The sequence below is a fragment of the Schistocerca serialis genome, chromosome 9 (genome assembly GCF_023864345.2).
Source record: "Schistocerca serialis cubense isolate TAMUIC-IGC-003099 chromosome 9, iqSchSeri2.2, whole genome shotgun sequence".
Lineage (NCBI taxonomy): Eukaryota > Metazoa > Arthropoda > Insecta > Orthoptera > Acrididae > Schistocerca > Schistocerca serialis.
Window position 1 is genome coordinate 352733933 of NC_064646.1, and position 27602 is coordinate 352761534.

Here is a 27602-nt window from a genome sequence, read left to right on the forward strand (position 1 = left end):
GAAAATATAGGTAGGTGACTGAGGACATTGTCAAGAAGTATTCCCACATCTAACTGTGCAATACAGAGTGAGAACATCATTACTTTTGCAAATATAACGTTATTTATATCGGAGCTGCCTGCTTATACCCATTGTTAAAATCTGTAAGAATACCATGTGAGTCTATTTGCCACCTTGGACGTTACTGGTTCTCTGTTTAGCAGTACATCTAACTCTTTACCACTATTTTGAGTACATTGATGTCCTAACAGCAACTGTTTCTTAACAGTTGTAACAAAGAGATAATTTGTTTTTGCTTGGACAATTTTCAGCTTTGATCTGCTTGCAGTTTTACATGTCTATAGGCAAGGATGAACACACTCTGCTCTCAAGATACTCATGCTAAAGAACGAGGAAAAAATGGAATAATGACTTCAAAATGAAGTTTTTACATAACATAATATGTTGTATAATATAATATTTATATGATATAATATATGCATAAGTTTTTATGTAACATTATACTAATGTCATTACTGCAGGAGAAGCATTTATTGGGACTGTCTGGATACAACATTTCATTTCATAGCCATTCTGTGGAGAGTTACAGATTTCTGAGCCAGAACAAATAGTTGTCCCCTTCATCAACGTACAAGCTGTCCACACCTAGAAAAGAAAAAAATCAATAAGTTAGACTCTATGATTCGATTTTGCAAGACTTATTTATTGCATACAAACTGAACAAGTTTTCATCTGATATAACATTTCCCTTATGCATGTCTTTAATTTTCCATACTCTTCCACATCATGTGATTTTAACATACTGGAGGTACTTCTGTAGAGAATCACAATTTTCTGTTCGTTTTATGAAACAAATAAGTAACATAACTGTAATAACAGTAAATGCTGCTATTAAATATACATAAATGGCACGTTTTTCACAACATAGTAAATGATCAGATTAACCTATAAAATGACATGTTCTCATTTCACTTGAGGGCATTCATCGCAATGAGTTTCATTTCAGAAGTGAACGGAAGGAGGGAATAGAGATCGTAGAACTGGACGAAGAACACAGTTTGGCGATAATGTGTACATTTTCCACTCAATTCCTGTACGAACAGTGAGAAATCACTGCAGTCTCCCCAGTGATAATCTCTGGCTTTCAGTGCATAAAACCATTAGATTGGAAGTTAGTGGTGTTTTCCTATTAGGAATTAAAACATATTCCTATCAAATAGCAAGTCTGTTTGCTTATGAGTCTCTTCTGTGTCTTGTTTATGTGCTTGTTTTCAACTGACCTTCTCACTTCCCCACCAAAAATAATAGAAATCGGATAGCTTTCCTTGCAAAACAGCAGAAATGTCAAAATATTAGCAAAAGCACATTTACCTAAAACATCGTTCAAGACCCAGAACTCAAGTTAAATGAACTGCAGAAATGTCAAAATATTAGCAAAAGCACATTTACCTGAAACATTGTTCAAGACCCAGAACTCAAGTTAAATGAACTGCTCAATGCAAGTGTGGCACTAACTATGAACATAACTGAACTCAGGCTCCAGGGAAGCAGAGAGCGAAATAACAATCATAATAAAACTAAATGAAATAACATTACTGTGAAATAAAAACGAAACAGTAATAAAAATAAAGGCAATGCATTCGAAAGTACATATCTCTGTATATATGTGAAATCAGATTCTGCTGCTGGTTATATACAGCAACAATGGCTCTAACCTAACTAGGCCTCCAGGTAAATAAGTAGTCGATGACAGATATGGATATGTGCTTCAACTTTATGCTAGAGTTCATCAATTTATTAATGTTAGTGGCTGGAAAGTGTCAGCCTGCCAGCAACTCATGGCCAGATATTTTTTTGTGAGTGAGAGATTTGCAGAAAGTGCTTAATAGGGCAGCAGTTGAATAGTCTTTCATGGTAGGACAGGGCAGCATGGACAACATGTAGCCTTGCTTTATCTTGTTAAATAATAATATAGCAGTGTTCTCGAAGACAGGCCATGGCCAAAAGACTTAATGTGCCTGAAATGTAATGCACGTTCTCCAAATTACCAACTACGTGAAAGAGATATGCTCATACTGCGTATCCAGTGGCATCTTATACCATCATGCAAAGTGTTGGCCCAACATATGATAATGCATGCAGTGTGGCAATTTTAGTTGTCCTCAGACCCTTTATACATGGATGCATCCAATGTAATCCTCTACACAGAACTGGAACTCGTTGGGCTCACCACTGTCAGTGTGCCTCTCTTTACTGTCTCGCCAAGGGAAATTACGACAATGGTCACCATGACAACAGTCTATGGTGATCTAGACGTCGTCGTACTGTCTGTGTGAATACTTGACTTGCTGCAAACAAGCCTGTTTCCTAGCTCACAGAATGTGATATGGCCATATAGTCCTGCACAGCTGAGCAAACCATATATTTCTCTTCTTGGGCACTAGTCACATGGGATTGTTGAGTATAGGTCTTCTGAACCCATAAATTCCAAATATTCATGTAAGTCATGCGTGTCTGACCAACACAAGCAGCAATATCACAGAACAATAAACTATACTATTAATAGGCTGTGGTCCCATCACTCTGTATTCCAACACATGATATAGACATTCTCGTTCTTACACTAGGTGTAACACGATCTTCTCACAAACACTCTCAAACACCATTTGAGGAAATCATTTTTTTTATACAGAGAATGCAGATGATGTTACAGCTAGCTATTTTATGTGGCTGCAATGATGCATATCCAAGCATGTAGTACATTTCGTATGGATCCTTGACGTTTCTTACATGTATATCAGTGTATGTGAACTACATGACCGACCTACTTCTGTGTGATATCACTAGAGATCGCGCTATTACATCAAAGTCAGCAGCGCAAATCAATGCCGCAGACAGACAGGGCTCACTGCAATCTGACATATGGAAGGCGCTCCAGGAGACCAAGCCTCCCTCTCACCAAAGGAGTGCCCTCACACTGAGGTCAGTGCATGAGTAGTGTCAAACATTCAACAGCTAAGCCCCAGTTTTTTAGCTCAGCTTCAGAGTCAACAACATCATGAATAGAGATCTTGAAGTTTCAGAAGACCATGTGCTTTAATTAAAGTTGAACATTGTAATCTAGGAGAACAGTTTGTGATTGTATGCATCAAGTGATACTTTCATAGTCAATAACATTTGTAAATATTCTACACTCTCCTGTTGCAAAGGACAGTCTCAAGTTCAGTAAATCTTTTTATTCATCCATGTAATAAAGTGAACTGATATTTCATCTGTTGTAGTTAAAAATGAACCATCTCCCAGAGCACTCAAAGAACCTACAGTTGTGCCCAGGTGACTGTAGTATTGCTTGGTCTTAATGGCCCAGGTGTTGTTTTTACTGATTATTTAATGTAAATTCTTTACATTTTTGGTGTAAGTGGGTCTCATATTTAGGGTCTGTGGGTTTATTGTCATGTGTCCATTAAATAGTCCCTGCGCTATCGACGTAAATTTGTCGATGTCGTGGTCGTTGCAATCGATAACTCGTTCTCAAATAGATGGCGCGAGACTGTGCGAGGAGTGGAGTTCAAATATCGCGTGGACCATCTCTTTCAGCTTCTAGCTATGTCACGTGAATATCAGAATAGATCCTTCAATATGGCCCTCTTGCATCAGCTGGTAGCCCATTTCTATTAGCTACAGTACCATATGTAGAACTCTCTCGCACTGTTCGCTCTCATAATTTCTAGAGCAATGCACAGTTTTTTTTCTTGAAGCGGCGCCAGCTACCGTCTGTTGGTGTTTCTTTGGCACTCTTATGCCGATGAAGTAAACACGATGACGTTTCGTGTAGACCTTTTCTTTTCTTCCATCAATACAATGTGATCAGGATCAAAAGTTGTCAGAAAAACATTCTGGTTTTTAGTCGTTTTGTCACCTTCCTCAAAAGATAAACCACAGTTCCTTAGTATACACCAAAGAAATTCAGCCTGACAGTTTCGTTTTTCAAATAAATAGAATTCCATGGCACTATAAATCCTTCTGAGTTGATTTTCCTAGACATTTGACTGTCGTGATTGATTCCAGTAGTCGTTTGACGATTTTGTAATCAATGAATATGTAGTACTTTTGCCTATTTGCGCATGTTGTAGCCTTATATCACTTGGTGTGGTTCAAATACCAACACTGACACGCCTTTGGAGCCAACTGCTGTTTTGGCTATTGAAGAGGTCAAGCATAATTTTAGATTTAGTAAGATACATGAGAGACTACACACTTGCACACATTTTTAATTCGATTTTTAGAGAAATCTTAGTGAAGCACCACAACTCTACACCCATATCTAAAGATGGGTCTAACCAGCTGCTCAATGGTTTACCAACGAATTTACTGTATGTGATGTAGAGTCGCATGAAGTCTTGACTGGCAGATGCTGCAAATCAAGTCGATTACCTACAATATATTAGTTTCATGATAAGGTTCAGCAGAAGGTTAAGGTTCTGCAGAGGGTTCAATCTGTTGGAAACACTTGATTGTAGCTCTGTGCAGACATAAATGATAAGACAAGATGATGTATTAGGTGGTTCCCATGGTTGTGCTAGTGCAAGGAACTTTCCAGTCTTTTGTACTGTCACCAGATGTACTGAGTAGGTCATATGATAAATCCAGTGACAGAAATGGGAAGTATTACACTATGAACAACTTGAATGGATACTGCAGTATTTTAATATCTGTGGGCTAGGTTGATTAAAATTTCATCTTTAGAATAGCTTACATTTAGTATTTCCAGTACAGAAAAAAAGTCTTTCTTACAGATTAAGGTTGGAGTAATTACATGAAGGCTTGTGAATGTGTCTATTGTTATGGAACTTATCAGGCAGAAATTACAAGACACCATACCCAGATGATGTGCACATAGAGACTATCGCCAACTTTCAGATTTTAAGAAAGGTTGAATCATTGGCGTGAGCGAGATGGTCGCATCATAGTGACAGATCCTGAAGACAGTTGGCTGTGCTGCAATGAATGCAGAACGTGTGGTGACATCATGGACTCAGAAGAACAGTATGGCAAGGAGACTTCACTTCCAAAAGGATTGCACCATGACAAGACTTTATGATTGGCTCTCATGGCCAGGTCACCAAATATCATAATAAGTTAATTAATTTCATGTTACATGGATCGTTTTGCATGATAATTTGTAATGATGTGGAACTGGTCATTTCACATTCACATTGCAAACTAATTTGTAAATATGGCTACATACTGAACATTATTAAGTTTTTTTTTTTAAGAAGAAACATACAGATGAGAGTTATTAATTCCTACCCACTACCTTTTACACATTACAATCATAGAAATTCTTCTTTAGAAAAGAAGGAAGTTGTCAATGTGAAACTTTTTCACTTTGTTTTCAAATTGTACTTTACTGTCTGTCGGACATCTTATACCACTGGTTTAGCGGTTAAATATTTTAGTTGCAACATTGTGCACCCCTTTTTATGCAAAAGACAACATTTATCTGAAGGAATGGATGTCATTTTCCCTTCTGGTATTGTAATTCGGTACAGCATTGTTCCGTTTGAACTGCTGTGGCCTATTTACAACTAACTTCATGAGGGAATAAATATATTGTGAAGTAGTAGTCAGAATATCTAAATCCTTAAACAGATGTTTACAAGATGATCGTGAGTGAGCACCACATATTATTCTTGCAGCACGTTTTTGAAATATGAACACTTTCTTAAGGATGAGTTACCCCAGATAATTAATTCATATGATATTATAGGATTAAAATATGCAAAATATATCAATGTAATGATTTGTCTCTCTCCCCTAGGTTTATAGTGATTCTAAGTATAAATGTGGCTGAACAAAGTTGTTTTAGAAGTCCCAAAATGTGCATTTCCTAGTTTAAATTCTCATGTATATTGAGTCCTAAAATTTTTGATCTTTCCACCCTGTTTATTATTTTCTCACTATGTGTTACGCTTATCATTGGTGTCGTACACATGGATGTGCAGAACTGAATATGTTGTGTATTTTTAAGAACATTATTTATCATTCATTCTATTTCTGTATTTATGCTAGGACTAATTACAATACTAGTGTCATTTGCAAAAAGAACTAATTCTGCTTGTTATACACTAGACAGATGATGGTTTACATATATATATATGACAAACCATAGTGGACCTATGATTCAGCCTTAGAGAACCCCAAATGTGATTCCTCTCCAGTCAGAATAACATCCCCAAACTAAATTGGATGAATTGCTAAATTCAACTTCCTGCATTCCTTTGGTTGGATATGACATTATCCATTGGTTGACTATACTTTCTATCCCATAATGTATCCAGGAGAATATTGTGCTTCACACAGTCAAAAACCTTAGATAGGTCGAAGAATATACCAGTATTCCAGCAAAATTATGCAAGACCTCAAGGCGCAGTTCACATTACAGATGCCTTGACGAATGTGATGTGACAGATAGATGTATATATTCATGCCAGCCTACAGAATGCAATATTAATGGATTGCCAAAGCATATGTTTCACCCATGGCAAGAAATTTCTCAAGATGACATTCGGTGGCTGTTTACTTCTGTGCCACAAGCAATACAAAAGTGTTGAAGTTTTCCTGGCTGATCGAATATTCCAACATTTTTTGGGAGTGCACCCAGGATGTTATTAACTCTTGTTCCAATATTTCGGCTGACAACCTTTCAGCCATTCTCTAAGCAAGCCGCTTGCAAGATTTTGAAAGCACTTTACACTGAGGAGTAAACACACATGTGTAAAAGATGACACTGTTAGCAACAAGAGCGTCAGTCACAGCTAAAACTTAACGTCTCCAAGACTAACACAAAACAATAACATTCAGCAAATCCACAGTGCTTACTAAGTATTTGTTAAGTTGTTGTGGGTATCACATGTAAGAATTCCAGGCTATGAAGACCTAGAGCACCTTTCGGAGCACAGATGTGAAATGAGGGGCTTCCATAATTTGTCAAGCTGGAAATCCTCGTCTTGCTTGAGCAGGTTATTGGCTAATTGTATTTCCATTGGCCATTCCAAAAAATACGAAAAAGATAAGATACTGACCACAGCGCCGTCCTATTTTGATTCAGAGGTCAAGGAAGCTTGGAAATACGATTAGCAGACAACTTGTTCAAGTGGGAAGAGGGTTTCCAGCTTGACAAATCATTGAAACCTGTCATTTTATGTCTGCGCTCTCAGAGGGAAATTCTTCTAGGCTGTCACTACCTGGCATTCAAATATATGTCATCCATAATAATCAGATAAATACTTTGTAAGCACTATGAATTGGCTGATTCTGTGCTTGCTCTTAGAGGTGTAATGTTTCATCTATGATTGATGTTCTTGTTGCCAACAGTTTTATCTTTGACACATGAGCCTTAACTCCACGGTTTAGTGTTTTAAAAATCTTGCAAGTGCCTCACATTGAGAATGGATGAAAGGTTGTCAGCCGAAATATCGACACAAGAATTAATAATATTCTGGATGCACTCACGAAAAATGATGGAATACAAGAGTGTATTCGTGCCCTTAGCCGGTAACACCTCATACTGATGTTGATAGCAGAGATCAGTTTCAAACAAAATGAAAGTTCAATCATTTAATGTTTGTTATGTGTGGGTTACCACCACTGAGTTCATAAATAGTTAACTGGTGTTTCACGGCATAATACTTTCTATTTCTGTTACCGTTTCTAACGAGCCTTGTCAATGTGACGCAAACCCTACGTCCTTCCATTTCAAAGCTATCCAGTCGTCCAGATTTAGGTTCCTTGTTTTCCCTAAATTATGTAAGCCAAGTGCTGGGATGGATTGTTTGAAAAAGTCATAGCTGATAAACAGCCCTTTCCTTGGAAACGAGGAGATTGTGTTCTGTAGCTTCAGGAAGTAAACCTTAGATTTCCAGTAATGATAGTTCTCCACATACTAGTGAGGAGATGGATTTTTCATGTATTATCAAATAACATCGTCACTACTTTCAGTGATTGATTTGGGTACAGAAATGGTTAGACATTATCCCAAAAGACTTTGCTTACAGTACAATGCATGCCTATAGAAATTCACTTGGCATGAGCATGAAGTTGTTTGCCTGTATCACCACTGCTGTTGGACATAACTTCAGCCTTGTGGCAGGGAACATGCCACTTCCAAAAGATGCACATTTTGAAGAGACAGGGAATCTTATGCAGCATACTGTTCCAACATTGTTCTATGAGGCATGGGTGCCAACGCCAACATGCATGCTCTTTGTCTACCATTGCGATGGAACAGACAGCTGTACAGTATTCCAAGGGTATCAGGTATCGTCTGACATTACAGTGCCTTTGACAGACTTAAAATTAACTAAATAATTCACACAGTTGGTAAAGTAAGTAAGAATATTGCAGGTGCAGTGGCCATACCAACAGGAGTGAGGAGTTCATTGCCAGGTGGGCTGGCAGGGTCAGGCAGCTGTGGTGTTTGGTAGATCAGCCAGAACAGGTAATTGGCAGGGTCCTCCCTGTGGCCAGCCAGCATCGTGATGTAGTGCCCATAGGGCCACTCTGTCGCCTCAAACCTGTGAATTAATTCCAATGCTACAGTCCTGTGTACAAGTTTCCTTCACAGCTTCAGAAGAATGTTTCCTCTTTGGAATCTAACATTAGGTAAATATGTCGGTTTTCCATTAACATAATTGATTAATCTTCAAGATGATACCACAAATAATATTATAAAAGATGTCATATCATGTAGACATTTAACTGTGGTGTGCAAACGAGGCATTTATTTAAGGATCGATGCATATCCCAACTCGGCTTCATGGTCGAGGTCACTAATACCTATACAAATATGCAACTCTCGATTAAGATCCTGGTGGTAGAAAAAACTTTCACTGCAAATATTTGAGCGACAAGGGGATCAGAGGTGGAGGAGTGAGGCTTTTGGCACCCAGAATAGCGCCAATTAAGAATGAAAGAGTCATATGTGATTGTTGGCTGGAAGATCCTGTGAGTTAGGTTCAGTCAGGTAATTGGAAAGGCTTTTTGTTCTTCTGTGCATATTTGCTGTGTGGATAGTGTGGCATCATGGCACACAGCCTACTTCTCTTGACTAGAATCAGGAAGGTTGCTGATCTTAACATTCCCATTTGATGGACTGTTAATCACTAACAGTGTTATATGCCCTTATTAAATGAGATACAGTGGAAAGATTTGTAATTTAACCAAGGGGATTGCGGCAAAGTCTGGTGACAACCCCCTCTCCTCTCCTCGCCAGCCAGGCACTGATGGTGAAAATGTCTTCTACCACTGGGATTAGAATTGACAATCTCTGAGTCGGGCACCCCTACACAGGGGTACATGAGCAAGCTCAGGAATGGGGGCGAATTATTTGTGCAAGTGTTCTGTGCTATATTCAGTATCTTTCTACAGTGTCTTATGGAGAGAAGGTATATGACACTATTGGTAGGGGTGTTAAGTCCAACAGCCCACTTAGTGCTATTGGAGAGAAGCATGGTACCAGGTTCTAGCCTTTCCCTTCTTTTATTGTTATCAACAACTCAAACGTGATACAACACTCTACAGACAATCATTACAGTCACTTACACTGGACAGATACACTTAACACACATAATATGCAACTCTCCCAAGTGGTTTCATATTGAAAGGCTTGCACAAGACTGTGAAACACACAAATTTGTTCTTTAATTCATTATATACCCCGTGATGAGATATCAGTAACCACAATTAGGGTAGTATTTAGGATTCAATAACGTATGCAAATGCCACATGGGAAATATTTGTCATACAAATAGAGTATTTGTTGTACAGACTTTGGCATGCAACTATTGAAACACAGTACGTTCTGTAGAGCAAAACTAAGTGGTAAATGATAAGTAGCAAGGGTTTTCGGGTGGTACAAGTCATCAGTATTAAACGAATCCAGCTTATAAAGGCTCTTTGAATACTCAGGTGCAGCATCGATATGTCGATACATTTAGAGGTATCGCAAGTCAATTCCCTTGTCTCAATAGTTGTACCCGTAAGACCAAACAGTTTCGAGACTGGATTAATAAAAAATAGAGACAAGGTGTGTTGTGTACATAGTTCCGCGTAGTCAGCGCGTACACAACTTTCCCACTAGAGCGCGCCCCGCTAAGCACAACAGCGCAGGCGCAGCACTCGTCCATCTCCGCACTACGAGATGGCGCTGCCATAGAGACGGACCAAATTCTGCTTCCGCCGATCTGCGTATTAATATGTAACGCAGCCAATGAGATTGCTGCTAATGTAGAACCTTTTCTCATCACAGATCACACTCGCGCAGTGATACATGAACGCACGAGGTGTTATAACCAGTGTACAGACCTCTGATTAGTCAGTCTGCATTTGTCTGCACCAGTCTGTACCAGTCTACATTTGTCTGTACCAGTCTATAGTCAAGTTTCAGTCTGCACCTAAGAAGATTACCATATTCCCGTACATAGCCATGAAGATATATGTATAGACACTTTTGTCAAGTATCAGAGATATATGTGAGAATAAGATTAACGTACCAATACCAAAGGAACTTCAGAGGTCAATTGTAAATAGCATTCAGAACCAAGTTAAGTAATTTTTATGTGTCTTATTATTTTAATAAATGTGTGTGAAAATTAATCAAGTTCTATTTAAAGTTGGTCACCGTCAGTCTGCTACTCTAAGCGTGCAAGTGGCATTTCTATCGTCTGACCTAACGACAGAAGATAAACACGCCACGATAAGACCACAAGACATATAGCTGACACTCGCCTACTTTGTTAGAGCGACAAGTCAAATAATCTGATGTGTACTGAAGGTCTTACAGTACGCACACCTCAAGGTGAAATGGTAGTTTAGGTCGTTTACATTGTCGATCATACAACTATGTAAAGCTGTCTGAGAAGTGCTTGTTTGTGGTATTGTACGACCCACCCATCACTTTGACTTGGGTGTCAGTTATATTGTTAACGCATTGACCTCCCTTGTAAATTTCTGCACTTCGTCATTTTGTGGTACACTCGTACTGATGACACGAAGTCTCCTCACCTGAAGTGATTTTTTCCAGATCTTGGAATATGTCCACACATCTTTGTTTTTATTTGTGAGTCAAAGTGTGCAGGATATAATTTGCATATCTCTTTCTCTTTTTCAAATCGTGCTATAGAATGTATTGAACACTTTATTTAGATATGTTTCATTGCAAATTGTTTGACAACAAAGTTGACACACTATAACCACACGTTCAGTACTTGACACGGCCTTCTCGCAACTGACTGGTTGAATGCACGTCTGTTGTTTACAGGTGTTAGTTCAAGCTACCAGCGTAATTACTGCGCTGGCGTCGCTTATATGTGAGAAATTAATCAGTCTCGGAACTTTTAGGACAGACGGTGTATTCTGCAGTGGTAGTGAGAGAGTACTTTCCGATACACTCACGGTCAATTACACCCGACTTCAAAACGTTGATCTCGTCACCATTTGACAGAATCAGTCACTATCTTCGACATGTAAAAAACAGGTAACAGTACATACTCTGAACAAAGTGTAACGAGACTTCGTTAAGACATATCAAAGAATGAAGGTGTGTTACACATTGCAGGAAGTTGCTGAGGGGCCATTCGCTTGCATTGCCCCAGACACTTATTCTTTTGAATACCGTGTCACGATGAGACAGTGACACCATCAAATCAAAAATCACTTCAGCGAAATCTCTGAATCAATCATTAATCAGTGCAATTAGTTTGTTCGGCCACTACCCACAGCAAGTATATAAATATGCGTTTCATAAATTGAAACACCTTTTATTGCCGCAAAAAGGCGTTTCAATTTATAAAAGTAATATTACAAGCTGTTACAACGTCTAAGAAACATACGACATATTCTCAGCGGGCCTTTTCTGAAGACTCACTGATAATGCTCGTCTATCGAAGCGGCGAGGATCATAACGTCATAGAAGGACGTGTTGCGCACAGGGTGAAGTAAAAGGGTGTACTTCTCTGATACGTTCGTTCCCACCCAGATGGAATATGTGATGGTCACGTGCGGGTCCTTTCGATGGTCCACGCCAGTGATGTCTGCCACTCTGAGGCGATCTGCAACTGTTTAACGAAATTAAGTCAGGTACAAATGTCTCTACGCCATTATAGTTTTGTGTGATCACGAAGAGTAAAAGATTGTCGATATAACTAAATACTTAGAGATAAAATTATGGATAACTTAATATGGAACCATTGCATATGAAATGTTATGAAGGAGCCGAACCAAGTACTGCATTTTATTCAGAGAAAACTTAGAAGGTGCAACAAATCCACAAAAGAAACTGTCTATACTATACTTGTTCGTTCTCTTGTGGAGTACTGCTGCACAGTATGGGATCCTTACCAGATGGGACTAACAACAAACAACAGAAATGTTAAAGAAAGGGCAACTTGCTCTGTATTATCACAAAACAGGGGAGACAGTGCCACGTTTATGGTAAGTGAGTTCGAGTGGAAATCACTAAAGGAAAAATGCTTTTTGTTGTTCTTTTCACAAAATTACAATAAATAACTTTCTCCTCTGAATACCTAAATCTATTGTTGACTCCCACGTGAAATAAGAGAAACTAGTGTCAATTTTAACCACATGTATTCGAGAGTAGAAGGTGACTCTTTGATTCCTATGCCCTACTTAAGTGTGAATTGTAGAGTAATCATATAGATTATATAAATGTGAAATAGCCAGCGCCTTTTACTTACGAGCTGTTCATATGAAAATTAAATTCTTAATTGAAGAATCCTGGGAAACAAATGTACAAAACATGAAAGCACTCTTCAAGCTACAAAAAAGGGCTACAAGGATAGCAACAAAAAATAGCAATGAAGTCCACTGTAAGAAGCGGCTCAAAATATTGAGGTTTTTCGCCATGTGAGTATATTATTTACCAATTAGTTACACACACGAAAAGATCTCGATAATTATTCGCCAAATAACTCTTTCCCATGACCGCAGAACGAGATCTAGATTTAACTTGCACTTACCAAGAAAGAACAAGTTGAAACCACCAGTTTCTACCAAAGAATAAAATTTCAGAATAAATTGCTCAGATTCATTACTAAAAGGAATGTATTAAAAAAGCTGCTAAAAAGTAATCATTATGCAAAACATTCAATAAAATGAAATGTCAATTACATTTCATAAAGTACAGATATGGCAAAAAAATTTAATATAAGTAAACCACTAAACCCCCGTTTCTTTATAGAATCGAACTGCTATTTATAAAACAGCTACAGACGTCTGATTGCTTTACAAATCATTTAATGAGTGCAATTTTAATGCTAAGCATATAAGCGAGAAAATGGTCAGGAAATATTTTAAAGTTCATTGGAAGGCGCTAAGAGCTGTCATTATCAAATACTGGATGAGTGTAACATAGGTAATGGCACTTCATTTTGAACAATATCTAGTTTTTCAAACATCTCAATGTTTGTGACGTTATAACTCTTGATCTGTGAATCCAAAAATGACAGAATTTTGCAGATACATTCATTGGTATATGTATTGCATTCGAAGTTTGTTGTTGTTGTTGTTGTGGTCTTCAGTCCTGAGACTGGTTTGATGCAGCTCTTCATGCTACCCTATCCTGTGCAAGCTTCTTCATCTCCCTGTACTTACTACAACCCACATCCTTCGGAATCTGCTTAGTGTATTTATCTCTTGGTCTCCCTCAACGGTTTTTACCGTCCACGCTGCCCTCCAATGCTAAATTTGTGATCCCTTGATGCCTCAGAACATGTCCTACTAACTGGTCCCTTCTATTTGTCAAGTTGTGCCACATACTCCTCTTCTTCCCAATTCTATTCAATACTTCATCATCAGTTATGTGATCTACCCACCTAATCTTCAGCATTCTTCTGTAGCACCACATTTCGAAAACTACTATTCTCTTCTTGTTCAAACTATTTATCGTCCATGTTTCACTTCCATACATGGCTACACTCCATACAAATACTTTCAGAAACGACTTCCTGACACTTAAACCTATACTCGAGGTTAACAAATTTCTCTTCTTCAGAAACGCTTTCCTTGCCATTGCCAGTCTACATTTTATATCTTCTCTACTTCGACGATCATCAGTTATTTTGCTCCCCAAATAGCAAAACTCCTTTACTACTTTAAGTGCCTTATTTCCTAATCTAATTCCCTCAGCATCACCAGACTTAATTCGACTACATTCCATTATCCTCGTTTTGCTTTTGTTGATGTTCCTCTTATATCCTCCTTTCAAGACACTGTCCATTCCGTTCAACTGCTCTTCCAAGTCCTTTGCTGTCTCTGACAGAATTACAATGTCATCGGCGAACCTCAAAGTTTTTATTTCTTCTCCATGAATTTTAATACCTACTCCGAATTTTTCTTTTGTTTCCTTTACTGCTTGCTCAATATACAGATTGAATAACATTGGGGAGAGGCTACAACCCTGTCTCACTCCCTTCCCAACCACTGCTTCCCTTTCATGCCCCTCGACTCTTATAACTGCCATCTGGTTTCTGTACAAATTGTAAATAGCTTTTCGCTCCCTGTATTTTACCCCTGCCACCTTCAGAATTTGAAAGAGAGTATTCCAGTCAACATTGTCAAAAGCTTTCTCTAAGTCTACAAATGCTGGAACGTAGGTTTGCCTTTCCTTAATCTTTCTTCTAAGATAAGTCGTAAGGTCAGTATTGCCTCAGGTGTTCCAATATTTCTATGGAATCCAAACTGATCTTCCCTGAGGTTGGCTTCTACTAGTTTTTCCATTCGTCTGTAAAGAATTCGCGTTAGTATTTTACAGCCGTGACTTATGAAACTGATAGTTCGGTAATTTTCACATCTGTCAACACCTGCTTTCTTTGGGATTGGAATTATTATATTCTTCTTGAAGTCTGAGGGTATTTCGCCTGTCTCATACATCTTGCTCACCAGATGGTAGAGTTTTGTCAGGACTGGCTCTCCCAAGGCTGTCAGTAGTTCTAATGGAATGTTGTCTATTCCCGGGTCCTTGTTTCGACTCAGGTCTTTCAGTGCTCTGTCAAACTCTTCACGCAGTATCTTATCTCCCGTTTCATCTTCATCTACATCCTCTTCCATTTCCATAATATTGTCCTCAAGTACATCGCCCTTGTATAGACCCTCTATATACTCCTTCCACCTTTCTGCTTTCCCTTCTTTGCTTAGAACTGGGTTTCCATCTGAGCTCTTGATATTCATACAAGTGGTTTTCTTTTCTCCAAAGGTCTCTTTAATTTTCCTGTAGGCAGTATCTATCTTACCCCTAGTGAGATAAGCCTCTACATCCTTACATTTGTCCTGTAGCCATCCCCGCTTAGCCATTTTGCACTTCCTGTCGATCTCATTTTTGAGACATCTGCATTCCTCTTCTAATAATTTCCGGGTATGCAGCCGGATCCCGTCGACATTCTGCCACGATATTTCGGCCCAGAGACGTCCGGCCATCATCAGGTGAGTACACAACTGTTGTAGTTGTGTACTCACCTGATGATGGCCGGACGTCTCTGGGCCGAAATATCGTGGCAGAATGTCGACGGGATCCGGCTGCATACCCGGAAATTATTAGAAGAAAAATACGCCGGGAAAATTTCAGAAGTCACATCTGCATTCCTTTTTGCCTGCTTCATTTACTGCATTTTTATATTTTCTCCTTTCGTCAATTAAGTTCAATATTTCTTCTGTTACCCAACAAGGATTTCTACTAGCCCTCATCTGTTTACCCACTTGATCCTCTGCTGCCTTCACTACTTCATCCCTCAGAGTTACCCATTCTTCTTCTACTGTACTTCTTTCCCCCATTTCTGTCAATTGTTCCCTTATGCTCTCCCTGAAACTCTCTACAACCTCTGGTTCTTTCAGTTTATCCAGGTCCCATCTCCTTAAATTCCCACCTTTTTGCAGTTTCTTCAGTTTTAATCTACAGTTCATAACCAATAAATTGTGGTCAGAGTCCACATCTGCCCCTGGAAATGTCTTACAATTTAAAACCTGGTTCCTAAACCTCTGTCTTACCATTATATAATCTATCTGATACCTTCTAGTATCTCCAGGATCCTTCCATGTATACAACCTTCTTTAATGATTCTTGAACCAAGTGTTAGCTATGATTAAGTTATCCACTGTGCAAAACTCTACCAGGCGGCTGCCTCTTTCATTTCTTAGCCCCAATCCATATTCACGTACTATGTTTCCTTCTCTCCCTTTTCCTACTCTCGAATTCCAGTCACCTATGTCTATTAAATTTTCGTCTCCCTTCACTACCTGAATAATTTTTTTTATGTGATCATACATTTCTCAATTTCTTCATTATCTGCAGAGCTAGTTGGAGTTAGTAGTGAGGAAGTAATAAATTAAAATGGCGTGTCTGATGTCGAAGTTTCATTGCATGAACAGCAAAAATATAGTAAATGGTGACCTTTTCTCTGTTCATCCTTCTGTGAGGGTGTCAGTAAGAAAAACCGCTTGTTGGAAGTCGCTAAATGCTCTCATTCACAAATACTGGAGGATATATTGTGGATAATTGTTACACCACAAGTTACACTGACTCAAGACATATAGGCCTATATAGTTTCTAACTGAAATACTTAGCTTACTGTATTATACTTTTAACATAAGATTATACCTCTTAAAGAGTAGAATATCATAGCATGTTAAAATTTTAAATTCGGTCAATAATTACAGGAAATACCGAAAATCAAATATTTGTTACCCCTGGATAGCGCTAGACAAGCAGCCGGCAACTGAGGCCATGTACCATTAAACATGAGTCGGGTTAGTTGTATAGTAAGAGAGATAGTAATAAAACATCTTTCTAATTTCACAACTCACTTTCGAAGTATAATAGCTACCTTTCTGTAGCACCTTATGTCAAAGCTATGCAAGAGGGAATGGCAACACCATGCAATCTTTCTAAAATGAAATACGCACTATTATGGAGGAATAATAACTCATTGTTACAGGCGAGCATATAAGAGGTTGCGCTGTACAAAACGGAAAACAAGTCCATTTCACTTTATGAAATAATTTCTTTGTAAACATGTATAAACAGTACATTCCTGTACACTAATGATTCATCAAAGGAGATTGCGTTTTTATTTTTATTTACTGGCCTTATATTCGAGAGCATGGAGTTTGTTCTCCCCATCTGGTCATTCCGAATCAAGTATTCCATGGTTTACCTAATTTATTGTTTAAATGAATTATGTTTTCTCGTTTTTCAGCTGTAAGACCATACCTTGTCCAATATCCTTGAAAAACTGATCGCTAAATAAGTCAGATTACTACTACTAATATACTAAAATACTATTCTGCAATAACAACTGAGGCTGCATATCTGATTGTTCAATTTTTTTTGTCACACACTAAGTAATAATAAGTGAGGCCTACCACATTTTATAAACATCTCTACACATAAATGTGAAACTACTCCTCCATAGATCACTCAAACTTTCATTTATTATTTCCACACATCTATGAAGGCACTAAGAATTAGAAAACAAATATGCACACTGGGTGTTCGTCCTACTGTTCCAGGTGGAGGCTTCGATTTTGGTGGCCATGCCCCTTTGATACACTATGTGATCAAAAGTATCCGGACACTTGGCTGAAAATGACTTACAAGTCAATTCGGTGTTCACCCACCTTTATGACAGCTTCCACTCTCGCAGGCATACGTTCAGTCAGGTACTGGAAGGTTTCTTGGGGAATGGCAGCCTATTCTTCACGGAGTGGTGCACTGAGGAGAGCTATCGATGTCGGTCGGTGAGGCCTGGCACGAAGTCGACGTTCCAAAACATCCCAAAGGTGTGCTATAGGATTCAGGTGACTCTGTGCAGGCCAGTCGATTACAGGGATGTTATTGTCGTGTAACCACTCCGCCACAGGCCGTGCATTATGAACTGGTGCTCGATCGTGTTGAAAGATGCAATTACCATTCCTGAATTGCCCTTCAACAGTGGGAAGCAAGAAGGTGCTTAAAACATAAATGTAAGCATGTACTGTGATAGTGCCACGCAAAACAACAAGGGGTACAAGCCCCCTCCATGAAAAACACGACCACACCGTAACACCACCGCCTCCGAATTTCACTGTTGGCGTTACCGACACTGCAGATGACGTTCACTAGGCATTCGCCATACCCACACCCTGCCATCAGATCGCCATATTATGTACCGTGATTCGTCACTCCACACAACGTTTTTCCACTGTTCAATCGTCCAATGTTTACGCTCCTTACACCAAGCGAGGCGACGTTTGCATTTACCAGAGTGATGTGTGGCTTATGAGCAGCCGCTCGACCGTAAGATCCAAGTTTTCTTACCTCCCACCTAACTGTCATAGTACTTGCAGTGGATCTTGATGCAGTTTGGAATTCTTGTGTGATGGTCTGGTTAGATGTCTGCCTATTACGCATTACGACCCTCTTCAACTGATGGCGATCTCTATCAGTCAACAGACGAGGCCGGCCTGTACGCTTTTGTGCTGTACGTGTCCCTTCACGTTTCTACTTCACGGAAAAAGTGGACCTAGGGATGATTAGGGGTGTGGAAATCTCGCATACAGACGTATGACACAAGTGACACCCAATCACCTGATCACGTTCGAAGTCCGTGGGTTCCGCGGAGCGCCTCATTCTGCTCTCTCACGATGTCTAATGACTACTGGCGTCGCTGATATGGAGTACCTGGCAGTAGGTGGCAGCAAAATGCACCTAATATGAAAAATGCATGTTTTTGAGGGTGTCCGTGTACTTTTGATCACATAGTGTATCTACATCTACACACATAGTACGCAAACCACCATATGTTGCAAGGCTGAGGGTACCTTGTACCACTACTAGTTATTTCCTCCCCTGTTCCACTCGCAAATAGAACGAAGGAAAAACGACTGTCTAAAAGTCACAATATGACCCCAAATTTCCCGCATCTTATCTTCGTGGTCCTTATGCAAAATATACATTGTCGGCAGTAAAATCGTTCTACAGTCGGGCTCAAATGCCCGTTCTTTAAATTTGTGTAATAGTGTCTCGCAGAACTGCGCAAAATAGCATCGTCTTTCTTTCAGGGATTTGAATTTGAGTTCTAGAGGCATCTCCATAATATCTGCATGCTGATTGAACCTACCGGTAACAAATCTAGCATCCCATCTCCGAGTTGCTTCAATGTCTTTCTTTAATCCAGCCTGGTGGGAATCTCAAACACTCGAACGATACTCAAGAATGTATCGCACTAGCATTCTATACGCAGTCTCCTCCATGGATGAACCACACTTCCCCAAAATTTTCCCAATGAAACGAAATCGAGCATTCGTCTTCCCTACTATCAACCTGACGTGCACAATCCAAGACGGTGGTAAGCCACGCCACTCTTATCAACCACTGACGAGCCACGCCTCCCTTATGAGTGACATGATCATCATCGTGTGGCACTTCAAAAAAAAAAAAAAAAAAAATGGTTCAAATGGCTCTGAGCACTATGGGACTTAACATCTATGGTCATCAGTCCCCTAGAACTTAGAACTACTTAAACCTAACTAACCTAAGGACAGCACACAACACCCAGCCATCACGAGGCAGAGAAAATCCCTGACCCCGCCGGGAATCGAACCCGGGAACCCGGGCGTGGGAAGCGAGTACGCTACCGCACGACCACGAGATGCGGGCTGTGGCACTTCAATGCCCCTTCCCACCCCTACTCCTACACTGTACCTCTCCTGCCCCACCCCTCTACAGCCAATAACAGCCTACTATTAAAACGAAATAGCCGATCACAGCTTAGAATTTTAGCTGGCATGAAAATGAAACAGCCAGTCACAAAGTAGCCTCAGAGCTGCCGTCTTGGCCATGTTCAGAAGTATCCGAATGATCAGAATCTTTTCGCGTCATTTACAAAAGTAACTTAAAAAAACCGTATAAACGGTGTCTCCTGACACTGAGGGCTGTTCAAAAAATTCTGGAACTTTGTCCACAAAATTTTTCTACCCTTAGCTTTAACTTATTGTGCATGGTCTCCTTCGAAATAAGCAGTCTTGGCATGCCTCTCGCTGCATCGCGCGAAGCGCCGTCTAAGAATTTTCTTTTATTTCGTCTACCATTGCAAATCTTTGCCCTGTCAATGGGGTTTTCAACTTCATAAACAAAAAAAAAAAGTCAGCAGGGGTCAGGTGAAGCGGCACAGGGATTTCGTTTCTTGTGCAATAGTCACGCACTAACAGGGATGAATGTGCGGGTCATCTTGACGCAAGAGTCATGAAATGTATCGATACATTTCAGGCCGTTTCCTTCTCACATTTTCTCGCAGGCATCGAAACACTTCCCGACAGCACCATCGATTAACAGTTTGTCGCTGTGGCACGAATTCATGATGAAATAATCCTTCAAAGTCCAAGAAAACTATCAGCATGTTTCGGACATTTGACATGACCTAACGAGCTTTTATTGGCTTTGGAGAACGTTGCTCGGCCCATTGTAAAGACTGAACCCTGACCTCAACATCATAACCTTAGACACACATCTCTTCTCTTAAGGGAAACCTCGTTCCCAATTGCACGATCCAAAAACTCTTCACAGATTGCGAGGCGAACGTCTTTCTAGTCTTGACTCATGAGCCGTGGGACGAACTTGGCGGCAACACGATGCATTCCAGATGCCGCATCGGGATTTCATGATATGATATGCAACTGAAATGTTACATTCTTTTGCAATCTCTCGGACAGTCAATCTTCTATTGGTACGCACAGTTTCGTTGACGTTCCTGCCTAGAGCGTCGTCGTTAGACATCGAAGGGCGTCCTGAGCGAGGGTCATCTTTAACTTCCGTTCGGCCATTTTTAAACCTTGTGAATAAAATGTAACACCGACTTACTTAAGCACGCATCACTATAGGCTTCCTGCATCATTTGGCGTGTCTCTGTAAAAGTTTTCTGGAGTTTCACGCAAAATTTAATGGAGACGCGTTGCTCCTCTAACTCCGCCACCTCGAAATTGTCAAACTGTGGGACAGAACGTTCTACTCAATACAGTACTGAACAATAACTAACCCACATACAGCATTGAAACTCCCGACAGTTACACATTAAACACAGGCGTGTCCAGGGATGGCGATCGCATTTAGCTCCAACACACCGCTGGCGCGCAATTACGAATGTTCCGGAATTTTTTGAACAGACCTTGTTTATTCCTGTTAGTTTGGTACGTAAAATATCATTGTGAACTCTCACATTAAGTGCCCCAATGCAGTTTTATGCCTAAAAGTTACAAAGCACCGGTGACTAAAAATAACGTGAAAAACAGGCAGATGGTACTTCCTGTTAGGCCTGAACTAAGTTATGTAGCAAAACTAACCTGACAAAGTCTGTAACTGCAGAAACATGTTGGTTAAAATATTATGCTAAGCAGATAAGCCCACAAACAAATGGGCACTCTGAATTACTGTCAGCTACACTTAGTATGAGAAGCAATGGATACCTAAATTGTTCAATGATGCTTGTCAAGTGTTACAATGGTATCTCCACGTCTAAAACATGCAAATGGTATCGGAATTTGAGCCTGTTGCTACGTACTTGGTGGTTCATAGAACAGACTGTCATCACTAGAAGTTTTTAGAAGTTTTTTTAGATATGCTTCACATTAACAACCACAATTTTAGGAGGGCAAAGGAGGGGGAGGAGAATATTATGCGTCATGTTCTGCACTAGGAAAACATAATCGACGATACTGATTGACAGCTATTGCTTATATTAGGTTATGCACAAAAACAACTATTGAGAAAGGCTGCAATATTCACAAACCGAAACTATGCTGTCAGGACTCTGTGAAACGTTTACAGATCGTATTTCCCATTATCAACCACTAAATAGTACCAAAATCTCATCGAAACAGGCATTGTGCGGTACTTTTGAACATGGCTAAGATGGCACCTCTGGGGCTACATTGTGACTGGCTGCTTCATTTTAACGACCGGTAAAATACTGATTTGTGATCCACTGTTTCGTTTTAATAGTATGCTGTTATGCCTGGAGAGAGTCAGGGAAGGAAAGGAGTGGGCAGGAGAGACAGAAGGGAAAGGGGTTTTCGTGAACTGTCAATGATGATGATGATGATGATGTCACTGATAAGGGGAGCGTGCTTTCTCAAATGATTGATGAGTGTGGCGTAGCTTGCCGCCATCTTGGGTTGTGACGTCAGAGGGGCGTTGCCTTCATCTGCCACAGTCTGAGACTCCACCCCCTGTGGAACAGCTGTTGTCTAAATTTTGTTTTCGAATGCCTGTTGCCATTCTAGTCACATATACGAATAAAATGGAGAATGTGAGGGAATTTTAGATGTTTTGTTTCTTTTTGACGAATGGCATCTATATTAACCTGTTTTGTAACTCATTCTCCTAAGTCAACTTCAAGTTGGATGTGCATGAAGAAAAATGATTTAATTTAATTTTAATTCATTGGAATAACTATGTCCATGTGAGACAAGGTATCTTGGTCACGAATGAGTCATTACATGGTTTATGAAAAATTGATAATATATTTAAAAATAAAAAAGGAGAGCAGTAATCAATTAAATGAACATAAAGGATTCAGGCAGCAGCAGCCGTCTGAGACAGACGAAGTAACAAGGCAGAAACCGATTTTGTGACTTTTAACCAGGACCAAATTTTATAAGATCATCTGTTAGCTTTAAATAGTTTAGTTTCTTGAATTCGGCGTGTTAATTTAATATCTAATAGCCACAGTTTTCGCGTTTTCGTTTGCGTCAGAAAGTAAACCAAGTTTGTGACATTTTACAAGTTTCTAATCAGAGGCGAATTATTTAGTTTCACCTGAGTGCTTCGGTAGTTAGGTGTTTGAATCACTGCATATTATTCTAATTTATTAGATACAGCTCCTGCATTTTCATCAGTGTCTAAAATAGAGTTGCACAGCATGTGCTGATAGTCTGTTTCTCTGCAAAGTTTAGTTTTCCACGATCTTTATTATGGACAGGGACTGTGATTGTTGTGTGCAGATGCGAGTCGAGTTGTGACACTTCGCTCTCAGCTCCAGGCTGTGATGGCTTCAGTTATACAGCTTGATGCTGCAGTGGATGGCCACCACTGTTGTGGGTCAGCCATGGGGATCCAATGGATGTCCAGCATGTCCAAGTCCTCCAATCGGTCTTCACCAAAGGCCAGCCCTGTTACTGCTTGCACTGAAGTTGACCCCTCACCTGTGGTATAGTGGGAGGTCTCCCCGGGGCGTAGCAGGCAACGAAAGGCTTCCCAGGCGGCCGCACATAGGTCCTCCCCGGTTTGTCTGACAAACAGGTTCCAGGTGCTGTCTGTGGCTGACACTATTGCTGAGCCAAATGCCAATGCCTGTTGTGTTTCAGAGGAAACCTCTCAGCCTGCAATATCTGGACAATAACAGAGTGTGGGATTATTGATAGTTGGGAGCTCCAACGTTAGGCGCATTATGGCGCCGCTTAGGGACATGGCTGCCGAGAAGGGAAAGAAAATCAATGTGCATTCAGTGTGCATACCGGGTGGGGTAATTCCAGCTGTGGAATGGGTCCTCCCAGTTGCCATGAAGAGCACAGGGTGCAGCCAACTGCAGTTGGTGGCTCACCAATGATGTGTGTCACTTTGAATCAGAAGAGATTCTCTCTGGTTTCGAGCAGCTAAGAGAAGTGGTAAAGGTTGCCAGTCTTGCTTGCAAGATGAAACCATAGCTGGCCATTTGCAGTATAGTCGACAGGACCGACTGCAGACGTCTGTACAGAGCCGAGTGGAAGATCTGAATCTGAGGCTCAGACGATTCTGCGACCATGTACGCTGCAGGCTCCTCGACTTGCGCCAAAGGGTGGTTGGGTTTCGGGTTCTGCTGAATAAGTCAGGGGTCCAGTACACGCATGAGGCGGCTACACGGGTAGCAGGGGCTGCGTGACGTGGACTGGGCGGTTTTTCTAGGTTACAGGGTCTCGGGAAAACACAAGAAGGGCTTCAGTAAAAAAGGGTGGAGGTTCAAAGAATACTTGAGTTTGATTTCAAACACGTATCCGACTCATACGATTATAGTTGGTGGTGACTTTCATTTACCATCGATATGTTGGCGAAAATATATGTTTAATTCCAGAGGTACGCATTAAACATCATCCAAAATTGTGCAAAACACATTCTCTGAAATTTATTTCGAGCAGTCAGTTCATGAGCCCAAGCGAATAGTAAACAGTTGTTAAAACACACGTGACCTTTTAGCAACAAATAATCCTGAGCTAATAACAAGCAACAAAACGGATACAGGGATTAGTGAACACAAGGTTTTCGTAGCGAGATTGAATATTGTAACCCCAAATCCTCCAAAAATAAACGAAAAATATACCTATTCAAAAAAGCAGATAACAATTCACTTGACGCCTTCCTGAGAGACAATCTCCATTCCTTCCAGATTAATAGTATAAATGTAGACTAGATGTGGTTGAATTCAAAGAAATAGTATTGGCAGCAACTGAGAGGTTTAAACCAAATAACAAACGACGGAGCTGATCCTCCTTGGTACACAAAACGAGTCAGAACACTGTTGCAGAAGCAAAGAAACAAACATGCCAAATTTAAACAGACGGAAAATGCCCAAGATTGGCGAACTTTTACAGATGCTCGAAATTTAGTGTTGACTTCAATGCGAGATGCTTGTAATATTTTCCACAACGAAACTTTGTCTCGAAACCTGGCAGAAAATCCCAAGAGAATCTGGTCGTATGTGAAGTATGTTAGCGTTAAGAAACAATCAATGCCTTCTCTGCACGATAGTAATGGAGATACTATCGAAGACAGTGCTGCCAAAGCAGTTACGAAACACAGCCTTCCGAAATGCCTTCACAAAAGAATACGAAGTAAATATTCCAGAATTCGAATCAAGAACAGCTGTCAATATGAGTAATGTAAAAGTAAACATCTTCGGAGTAATGAAGTGACTTAAATCACTTAATAAAGGCAAGTCTTCTGGTCCAGACTGTATACCAATTAGGTTCCTTTTAGAGTATGCTGATGTATTAGCTCCATACTTGGCAATCATATACAACACGTTCGCTCGACGAAAGATCCGTACCCAAAGACTGGTAAGTTGCACAGGTCAACCCAATATTCAAAAAAGGTAGTAGGAGTAATCTACTAAATTACAAGCCTATATCATTAACATAGATATGCTGCAGGACTTTGGAACATATATTGTGTTCGAACATTATGAATTATCTCGAAGAAAACGGTCTATTGACACATAGTCAACAAGAATTTAAAAAACATCGTTCTTGTGAAACACAACTAGCTCTTTATTCGCATGAAGTGTTTAGTGCTATGGACAAGGGATTTCAGATTGATTCCGTATTTCTGGATTTCCAGAAGACTTTTGACACTATACCACACAAGCGACTTGTAGTTAAACTGCGTGTTTACGGAATATCTTCTCAGTTATGTGACTGGATTTGTGATATCCTATCAGAGAGGCCACAGTTCATTGTAAATGACAGAAAGTCATCGAGTAAAATAGAAATGATTTCCGGCGTTCCCCAAGTTAGTGTTATAGGCATTTTGCTGTTCCTTATCTATATAACCGATTTGGGCGACAATCTGAGCAGCCGTCTTAGGTTGTTTGCAGATGACGCTGTCGTTTATCGACTAGTAAAGTCATCAGAAGATCAAAACAAATTGCAAAACAATTTAGAAAAGCTATCTGTATGGTGCGAAAGTTGTCAGTTGACCCTAAATAACGAAAAGTGTGAGGTTATCCACATGAACGCTAAAAGGAAACTGTTAAATTTCGGTTACTCGATAAATCAGTCAAATATAGAGGCCGTAAATTCAACTAAATACCTAGAAATTGCAATTAAATTGAAAGGAACACATAGAAAATGTTGTGGGGAAGGCTAACCAAGGGCTGCGTTTTATTGTCAGGACACTTAGAAAATGCAAGAGATCTACTAAAGTGATCCACTACGCTTGTCCGTCCTCTTTTAGAATACTGCTGCGCGGTGTAGGATCCTTACCAGGTAGTACTGACAGAGTACATCGAAAAAGTTCAAAGAAGGGCAGCACGTTTTGTTTTTTCGCGAAATATGGGAGTGAGTGTCACTGAAGTGATACAGGATTTAGGCTGGACGTCATTAAAAGATAGGCGTTTTTTGTTACGACGGAATCTTCTCACGAAATTCCGATCACAAACTTTCTCCTCCGAATGCGAAAATATTTTGTTGACACCGACCTACATAGGGAGAAACGATCACCGCGATAAAATAAGTGAAATCAGAGTTCGTACGGAAAGATATAGGCATTCATTCTTTCCTCGCGCTGTACGACATTGGAATACTGAGGATTGTGAAGGTGGTTCGATGAACCCTCTGCCAGGCACTTAAATATGATTTGCAGAGTATCCATGTAGATGTAGATGAAGATTTGTAATAGACCAGAAAATAAGAAATATCTGCAATGTAAGACTCTAAACCACTGTGAGTAGCTTCTGTGTGGAATGAAAGCGGTATTGCGGTAGGAAGCCGACATAGCGAAATTTGAAAATTTGGAGTGTATCATTGTTTTCAGTTCTGCAGGAAGTCCACTGAAAATGCAGTATTCGCCTGTAGAATAGCGCATACCTGTATCTACAACGGTTAAAGAAATGTTACCCAAGTGCAAATCATTTTTCCGTCTAGTGTTCAGAGAGTGAATGTGGCAATTTCTTTGAAATGAGTACATATTATTAATCACGAATCCTATGAGGGAGTGCGTGAACAGGGCTGGAAGTGAAAAATCGCACAAGCTTTAGCTGCCTGCATATGTCTGGTTGCATGCATCTATCTCGCAGTAAATAACGTTTTTTAAACTCAGGTACACGTAGCATACCAGTGATAATCAACGCATTTTGCCTCTTCCGTTTTCATACATGTGGATGCACCGCTGAAGTTGGTAACACACAGAGAGCAGTCTATGCTGTCTCTAATTCGATTTTTATAGCTTTAGTTACTCTCATCAGTTACATCGCCAGAATAATGTTCTTAGAGTGCATGTTAATATTCACCCAATACATTCTGTGCTGCATACGTAACTGAAAGTTTCCTCGTTGACACTAGAATTGCCTGAAAATGGCAAAAAGTCGGCTTTCCGAAATGTCACGCCTTCTGGACAACGCCACCCTGCTGCCTATTGTCAGTCTACGGTTATGTGACACCACGAACGACTTGCAGGGAGATCAACTCGTAGCATCGACATCACATCAGTTGCCCACGCCTACATGTGTCACTAATTGCATCATATGGTGAAATGAAGAATTTTATTCCCTTCCCTCCATAGATACCCAACCACTGAGTCGTGTCAGTGCCCTCTGATAGTTGCATTGATTATTTGTACATGATTATAATTCGCATACATGTGCCCCTGCTTTATTAATTTCAATTTATTCCATTTGCTTCACATTTATTAATCTGAATTTTACTAAACGTTGGCGGCAAGCACGGGGACATCCCATTTGCAACTGCATGTCGATTTCCTTATCCATTTTATTACATTTTTGGAACCCAATGTGGAGACATTTCCATCT

General features: G+C 40.0%; 1 protein-coding gene across 1 annotated transcript in view; it reads right to left on the minus strand.

The window, feature by feature from the left end:
• Nucleotides 1–512: 512 nt before the first annotated feature.
• LOC126419172 (uncharacterized protein CG3556-like) overlaps nucleotides 513–27602 on the minus strand; it is a 39947-nt gene continuing 12857 nt past the window's right edge. Inside the window, exons 3-5 of the mRNA XM_050086301.1 lie at nucleotides 11927–12116; nucleotides 8422–8576; nucleotides 513–645 (exon numbers count right to left, since the gene is read on the minus strand). Coding sequence (XP_049942258.1) covers nucleotides 584–645; nucleotides 8422–8576; nucleotides 11927–12116 — 407 coding nt within the window. The 3' untranslated portion in view covers nucleotides 513–583. The remainder of the gene's footprint in view (nucleotides 646–8421; nucleotides 8577–11926; nucleotides 12117–27602) is intronic.